The 9,036-nt window shown below is 35.5% G+C and overlaps 1 protein-coding gene across 1 annotated transcript; it reads right to left on the bottom strand.

Moving 5' to 3' along the window:
- Positions 1–952: 952 nt before the first annotated feature.
- Positions 953–3,327, bottom strand: LOC125780612 (urokinase plasminogen activator surface receptor-like). The gene is made up of 5 exons (XM_049463069.1): positions 3,177–3,327; positions 2,699–2,809; positions 2,477–2,620; positions 1,383–1,493; positions 953–1,261 (listed from the first exon to the last, which is right to left on the bottom strand). Exons 1-5 carry the CDS (start codon positions 3,223–3,225, stop codon positions 1,032–1,034), a joined length of 645 nt encoding a protein of 214 aa, XP_049319026.1. The 5' UTR covers positions 3,226–3,327; the 3' UTR covers positions 953–1,031.
- Positions 3,328–9,036: the final 5,709 nt, after the last annotated feature.

Genomic DNA, 9,036 nt, shown 5'->3' with positions numbered 1-9,036 from the left:
TTTACATCACTTTTGAAGCAGATCATAATGTGACTTGTTACACTAGTAAATTGTTATACTTGTTACTCGTTTCTTCAAATATTATCTTATATTATATTATATTGTATTTTTTTCATGACACAACAATGTTTATTGTTCCTTTTTTTGTGCGTGCTTATGATTATAATGTGTTATTTGTTAATTGTTGCTATGACATCACTTTTGAAGCAGGTCATGATGTGACTTGTTACACTCAAATTTGTTATACTTGTTTTCACGTTTCTGCAAATATATTTTTTTCATGAGACAACACTGTTCTTTGTTCATTCTCTTATCATATACACACATTTCTGCGTATACAAATGTATATATCTTTTTTTTTTGTGTGCTTATGATTATAAAGTATTATTGTTCATTGTTGGTATGTTTTGTCTGTCTAAGAATAGCAGCTGTGTGAGCAGCCAAGTGGCTGCTGTTCTTTCCTGTTTTGAGATCTCAGATCACCTAATTGTGACCTAACTTCCCACTTTTTTTTTAGTTCTTTTATTTCCTCTTTTGTTGCATGAAGCTTTTTGTTTGGGGAAGCCAGCTTCTCCCTGGCATCATTTTCAGGACCATTTAGAACTGTCCTGGTAATTTTAAACCACACCTGCTTTGCTGGATGGGCAGCCAGGAATCAAATCTCACGTTACTCCAGTTTCATTTCAGTTTGAAGAAACCGCTCTGGGTGAGCCCTTACAATAGCAGTACAGATTTACTGAGATTTAGATTTTATAGAAAATAACTCAACACACAGCCATGTCGAAATAGCTGCAAGACCAGTGATTATTACTTCAAATAACTTCAAAATTGTTAAAACAAGTACCCCTGGCCTAGTGTAATAAAATCACCCTGCCAAACCCTAAGCATGTCCATCCAATAGGAAAAAAAACTAAAGAACATTTTAATGGAGAATGCAAAGAAGACTGCACACTGATCATCTCCTCACTTTTTATTAAAATGATTTTAATTACAAAATCCATTTCATCACCTTTAATACACAAATCTGCTCATCAGAAAAAGACAGAAAAAGGGACAGAGGAGAAGGGGATGAAGGAGAGCAGGGGTCCCAGTATGAGGAGGAAGAGGCTCAGATTAACTCTTTCAGCTCCGTTACACAGATTCCCCTGACAGCAGTTCACACTTCCAGAGACACCAGCTGAGGACATGCTCGCCTGACCTTCAGTACACACACTTCTGCTGGCACAGCCTTTCAGTGTTACCTTAACATTTCCAGCACTACCTGTAAGAGAGAGAGAGAGTCCCAAAGAATTATAATTTAATAACTACATAAACTTATTTATATTAATAGTGTATTGACTCAGTTGTAAATTTAGTTAAAGAACAGTTCCTCTCTTTCTCACTTTTGATGTTGACGCAGTGATCTTCATCTCCCTCGCAGTCCACAATTCCTGTACAATCATTATTATCACATGTGTAGCACTTCCTCCCGTTAGGTGAGCCTGTGGGCAAAGCTTTAAGCAGAACAATAAAGATGTTACAACTCAAAACAGACAAATCCACGTCCTGAAACTGTTACTACTATTAAATATATATATTTTTTTGGAAAAAAGATACTTTGGACCAACCTTAAAAGAAATACACTCTAATTTGTTACACATATATTAGTTATCAAAATCTCTTCCTGGTATAGTTATAATCTAATATTTTGCTTTAACATCAATTTAAACACTTTACACAAAGACAAAAAAATACATTCAAAGAAAATAAAAAGATTATTTATTCCATTTAGTCCATAAACTGTTTTCACACATTTATTACTTTTTTTAATTTAGGAAGAACCTAATATTGTCTGTTACTCCCAAGTATAGTTTCTACTAATTAAAATCAGTCTAATTTTGTCCAAACCATGTTCATTTTGTGATTCAATACAATCTAAAAATAAGAATTTCTGTAATTTCAATACACCTTAATTGATCTATAAAGCAGTTTTCTCAACTTTTTCGTGGTCTTCCAGACTTTTGTGGCCAACAGTAGTTGTAATGTTCTGAGTGCTTGAAAGCTGCTTACAGGAGCCCAGACAACATTTAAAAAACAACAGAATTTACAAAGCTTTGACATTTGCATCACCTGGCCTTTTCTAAAAATAAGCCAATGCACGATAAAGCTTATTAAGTTATGAGACTTTCTATGGTATGATAATATGGCATTTGAAAAAGTAAAAAGTATCCTAAAGATAAATGCAGGATTGAGATTTCTATTATCTGATACAGATTACTGTACTGCACAGTTTCTTACGGTAACCTAATTTAAAAGATTATTAACAAAATCTGTAAACATTCATTTGCATTTTTTCATATCTTAGCTTAAAACCCTTTTGGATTTTTTGCTGTATTTTTTTAATTTACGGACGGACAGACGGATACATAGATACTTTATTGATATTGTAAACGTAAGGTAGTGTAATTACTAACTTAATTATAAACTCTGGCAGTACCTGGCACTGATTGGCTGTTGCAGAAATCAGTACTGCAGCATTTTGTGTTCAAGCTCATTTTCACAGCACCCAGGTTCATGCTCCCACTCACACACTCGGGTGAAGTTGCACATTTCTTTATTTGCACATCCTGTTTAATTCCAGCTGTAAACACAACACATGAGTTAGTGAAATATAAACACATAAAACACTTAATTCATTTTGTACTGGAGTCAGTCTTACCCATGTAATTGACCATGGTTGTGCTGGAACACTGATCTGTACAGTCAACCTGTGTTTGGGTGCAGGTTCCAGGCGGCACTGGTATACACTGATAACACTTCAGTCCCCGCACTGAAGGACAATAAGAATCCTACATCATTTCTTTATCCTCAAATTCAAACATCTGATAATTTAGGATACAAGCATGGTGTACTAATTACATTCAATGTATAAGACATGTACATAATCTGGATAAAATATGATCATATTGTTCTGAAAATCTATAAAAAAAATAAAATTATATATATATATATATATATATATATATATATATATATATATATATATATATATATATATATATATATATATATATAGCACATTTAGAAGTACACTTATTTAGAGAAGCAAATCTGAATTAGTATTTAATGCACTGCAATACATTCACTCAAAAACCTTCCAGAATGTTCAGCTGAATATACAGTTTAGTCTTCCATACCTTCAGGAAAGAGCAGGCAGATGAGCATCAGTGTGACCTGCAGCTGCATTGTTGGTGGGTTTCAGAGTTTGGAGAAGTTGGAAGAAGAATGTGTTAAGGGCAAAACTGGCACTGTTATAAATCTGATATAAGGGGGTGGGGCTTCTTAGAGACCTTACGGAGCCTCCCATAATAAGTGTGTTCATGTGATCTTTTATAAATAAGTTTTAAGATTGTCCATTGCTTCCCTCACTTGTGTGCTTCCCAACACACACAAGAAAAAAGACTGTTGAAGCAACACTTTTATCTATGCTACATTATGGTGATGTGATTTGAAAAATATGCATCAGCATCTAGACTCAAACCACTGGATTCTGTATATCACACGGCATTAAGATTCATTACTGGCGACCTGTACAGTACACATCATTTGTTTACTGTATGAAAAGTTGGGTGGTCTTCTCTTGTTGTGCATAGAGAAACACACAAGTTAATTCTTATTTTTAAAGCACTTTCTGGCCCTCTGTACATCACACAAATGCTTATTAAAAATAACACAACTTACCAGACTAGCTCCAGTGATTCGATCAACTATTTGTGGCCTCAACACCTTGATCAAATAGGTACGTCTTTTTATTTTATTCTTTGACAATCCCTTCCCTGTGTATTGGTTTAGCTACATTGTAAACGAGGGCCACCCTCAATGTACTTCGAGTTAAAATAATAGCTGCGGTCCAATCTGAAGGGAGCTGCCTAGGTAGTCATTGCCTTCAAAGGCAGCTCCCTCGTTCGGCAGCATTTTCACCCATAAGGGATCTTATAAGGCAGCGCGTTCGGGACACGCTCTGGAGTCAGCATACGTCATCACGTCTAGCGCGCTGTGCCCGTGAGCTGTTTATAAATAACTAAAGTTAATGATCACTTACCTCGGGATAAATCAGTGGCAAAATGCAGCGGCAGCTATTTCTCTTTTACTCATCCAAATATTACATATATTTAAATATTCATGATTTACTTTAATTCTACACTTTTCCTCACTTAATTCTCAGAGTACGGTCAGTTTTATTTATGTATTTAATTTATTTTTGGTTAGATGCTTCATAGAAATGCATGAGTAATGAAACCATAATATAATAAATATTTTGTATGAGCCATCAGAGCTAAATTATCAAACTAAGCTACGTTTCACACAATAGTACATTCATACACAGTCAGCTAATTTATCTTTACCTTTTAGTTGCATAAAACACATGATTCATAAACTTTTTATTTATTTATTTACCCATACCCACTAGTTGAGATGTGATACTACAATAAGCATAGTGACTATAAAACACAGCAAGCAAAAATAATAATGTTAAGAGAGAAAACTTTATTACATTCAAAGAAAAAAATATATATTCATAAAGGGAGCTAACGCTGCCTCCAGCCGGTCTGACCAGCGTTCACCTTCCCCGGCCCACGTTCATCCCTGTGGAAAAAATAAATCTGAATTAGTAACAGTGGTTTATGGAGAACACGCTCATAATTCCACTATTTACACAATTAATCACTCAGTTACAGGTAAATCTAGTTATTCCCTCTAACAATTAAACTGTTTACGCATTAAATCACTAAATTACAGGTTATTCTACACGTTTACACTATTTACACAGTAAATCACTTAGTTATACGTAACAGTGACTTAAAACAGTTAAAACTTTTTATACTGGACGGCCAGGGTATCTTTGTTTCCTAGCGGGGGTTTCCTCAGCGCTGCAGCCGCGTTTGGTACTCTGTAAGTCGGCTAGATGTGTGTTAGCTTACCCGGTAAATTAGCGCGATAAGCTAACGGTAGCTTCCGCCGGTCAGGTCTTACATTAAATGAATTACAGGCGAAAACAACGATGGAAAACAACTTAAAACAGTCTAAAATATGCTAGTTTGATAAACCCACGCAGCGGTGAGTGGAAATACAGGAGGGAATTACTTACATTTGTACAGAAACTCCGTGGCAGGCCGGCTCCGTCCGCCATGTTTTTAAATCTGAGCGCTGGAACTCTGAGCTGGTGAAATGCATCATGGGATTGCCTTCGCCGTGAAGGATACATCTCACGCTGCCTTCAGAATTGGGGTAAAATAAGGCAGCTGCCCAGGTAGGCAGCACATGCTACCTTCCGAATGGGACAGTCCTTTTCTCGGGAGCGCGCCTATGCTGCCTGCAAATGCTGCCCAGTTGGGCAGCTCCCTTCAGATTGGACCGCAGCTAATGTTTGATAGATTTTTTGACTGATCTTCTCCCTTAAAACTGCCAGCCTTATTTGGTTACATTTTACTCTCCTCATATTACAGCGATTTGACCCCTTAGCTTTGTTTACACTGCTTAATGATGTTCGACCTTGGCATATTTGCTTCTTAAAAAGATGATTCTGTAAAATCACTAAAAGTGTAAGTATGTCTAAAAAGAAAGAGATGAAAGAGGATGTATGCAGTGTGTGATTGTGGGCCAGCCAGCATCCAGATGTGAGTTGAAACCACAGTGGCTGTCAGCATGTACTGTAAAACACAAGCATGCACGCACACACACACACACTTATACAGCACTTCTGAATTTGGATGCAAAATGTTTGTATCTGTCTGCTCTCAAAAAAAGTTACTCAAAGGCTTCATGTGTCCGAGTATCTGACTATCTGTCTTTTTCCAACGACAGCCTTTATAATATACTATTATATTATTAAGTGGGGGTTTAACAGGCTGTAGGTGGTGATAGAGGACAGACCTGGGGGAGGTACTGAAGTGAGAGGAGGTACAGATAGGAAAAGGTGTTTACAGACTTGTAATGTCTAAATTCACTTTCATTTCACCACCAATCTGTGGTTCTGAGATAAAGCGAAACTTAAATTTAAGTTTCTTTTTACAGAACACCAGGACATATTTCCAGTCCTAAACATTTACATACACAGCCCAACATTTACAACCAGGTGAGGGTTTATAAAAGGTGTGTAGATTAACGGAAAAGTGTTATTATATTATGGTATATTTAGATGTATTAATGGTTAAATATTTTATATTAAGGTGTATTGTGATATATTATTGGCTAAGGCTTGAATATTATGGTATATTTCAATGTATTAATGACAAAGGGGTGTGTATTGTTGAATTTAAATGTAGTAATGGCTAAGGATTGTACATTATGGTCAATTTAAATGTATTAATGGCTAAGGATTTTATGTTATGGTGTATTGTGATGTATTAATGGCTATAGCTAATATATTATGATATATTGATGCATTAATGGCTAAAGATTGTATATAACAGTCAATTTAGATGGCTAAATTTTAATGGCTAAGGCTTGAATGTTAATTAGTAGTAGTAGTAGTAGTAGTAGTAGTAGTAGTAGTAGCAGTAGTATTAGTACTATTATTATAAAGATTAAAAGTTTAAGGCAATTGTATTGAATGTCTCCAGTGATTCGATCATCCTGCAGGTACTGAGAGTTTTTACTGAGCTGAGAAAATCTGCTTTTAGCTACAGTGCACCAGCGAGCTGGAATACAATGCATAAAACACTAACGCTCAGCTCACTAGTGTCATGTTTTTAGTCTTATAATCTTAGTTAACTTAAATTAACTGATGTCCAAATCCTTGAACTTGTCAGTTTTTTTCTTCTTATTATTATTTTTCTCGGCTAAACTGCGAACTGGAGCACAAACTGTAAGATATAGAAAGACACAGTTTTAATTTGGACACAGGTACAGTAGATGTGAAAAGACTCAGCCACTAAAGTACACCTTCACTGGCCTGATGGTGGCGCTATAGCAAAGCATTTTGTGTCATAACTCATGAACCATGGTGTCTGTTCTGAAAAATCTTTTTAGGGTTATTCCTTTGCAATTTGGACTATGAAGCTCCACCTACTTAGATTTTTTGCAAATTTGCATAATATGCAAAACCTACTTTTTTTTTTACCAATCCTTACATGTTTGATGTTAAACAATCAGGAGACATGGCTGCCATAAGCAAATTAATCATCCTGAAGCGACATAACTTTTGAATGCTTAAATTTCTCTAAATTCCACTTGAGATCTATATTCACACCTTGATTCTGAGGTACATACAACCCCAGGGGGCGGGGCTAAAGCTAAATATGGTTCAGCAACCAAACAGGCAATCAAGCTCCAAATTTGCAGTGACCATCATTGGTCCATATGCTAATGGTTTACATTTGTCATGTATATGATTCTTGTTGCATTTTATGCTTTGCTGTAGCCTTTAAAACTTGGCAATTACATGTCTTTACCAAAAATGCATACTTTTCCTTCACTGGCCTGTTGTGTAAAAATGTTTACACTTCTACACTTTTCGAACTAGTCCATGGAAATTTAACCAATCAAATCACATTTGGTTTTGCTGCAATATGCAGACCTGGAAGGTAAAAAAATAGTTTAAAAATGTTGAGATTTGAACTATTTGTGGCCTCAACACCTTGAAAAAATTGTCTTTGACAATCCCTTCCCTGTGTATTGGTTTAGCTACATTGTAAACGAGGGCCACCCTCAATGTACTTCGAGTTAAAATAACGTTTGATAGATTTTTTGACTGATCTTCTCCCTTAAAACTGCCAGCCTTATTTGGTTACATTTTACTCTCCTCATATTACAGCGATTTGACCCCTTAGCTTTGTTTACACTGCTTAATGATGTTCGACCTTGGCATATTTGCTTCTTAAAAAGATGATTCTGTAAAATCACTAAAAGTGTAAGTATGTCTACAAAGAAAGAGATGAAAGAGGATGGATGCAGTGTGTGATTGTGGGCCAGCCAGCATCAGGATGTGAGTTGAAACCACAGTGGCTGTCAGCATGTACTATAAAACACAAGCATGCACGCACACACACACACACACTTATACAGCACTTCTGAATTTGGATGCAAAATGTTTGTATCTGTCTGCTCTCAAAAAAAGTTACTCAAAGGCTGCATGTGTCCGAGTATCTGACTATCTGTCTTTTTCCAACGACAGCCTTTATAATATACTATTATATTATTAAGTGGGGGTTTAACAGGCTGTAGGTGGTGATAGAGGACAGACAGACTTGTAACGTCTAAATTCACTTTCATTTCACCACCAATCTGTGGTTCTGAGATAAAGCGAAACTTAAAAGTTAAGTTTCTTTTTACAGAACACCAGGGCATATTTCCAGTCCTAAACATTTACATACACAGCCCAACATTTACAACCAGGTGAGGGTTTATAAAAGGTGTGTAGATTAACGGAAAAGTGTTATTATATTATGGTATATTTAGATGTATTAATGGTTAAATATTTTATATTATGGTGTATTGTGATATATTATTGGCTAAGGCTTGAATATTATGGTATATTTCAATGTATTAATGACAAAGGGGTGTGTATTGTTGAATTTAAATGTAGTAATGGCTAAGGATTGTACATTATGGTCAATTTAAATGTATTATGGCTAAGGATTTTATGTTATGGTGTATTGTGATGTATTAATGGCTATAGCTAATATATTATGGTATATTGATGCATTAATGGCTAAAGATTATATATAACGGTCAATTTAGATGGCTAAATTTTAATGGTTAAGGCTTGAATATTAATTACTAGTAGTAGTAGTAGTAGTAGCAGTAGTATTAGTACTATTATTATAAAGATTAAAAGTTTAAGGCAATTGTATTGAATGTCTCCAGTGATTCGATCATCCTGCAGGTACTGAGAGTTTTTACTGAGCTGAGAAAATCTGCTTTTAGCTACAGTGCACCAGCGAGCTGGAATACAATGCATAAAACACTAACGCTCAGCTCACTAGTGTCATGTTTTTGGTCTTATAACCTTAGTTAACTTAAATTAACTGATGTCCAAACACCTTGAAAAAATTG

Source organism: Astyanax mexicanus, chromosome 13 (assembly GCF_023375975.1).
Source record: "Astyanax mexicanus isolate ESR-SI-001 chromosome 13, AstMex3_surface, whole genome shotgun sequence".
Lineage (NCBI taxonomy): Eukaryota > Metazoa > Chordata > Actinopteri > Characiformes > Acestrorhamphidae > Astyanax > Astyanax mexicanus.
This window is presented reverse-complemented; position numbering and strand designations above follow the sequence as displayed.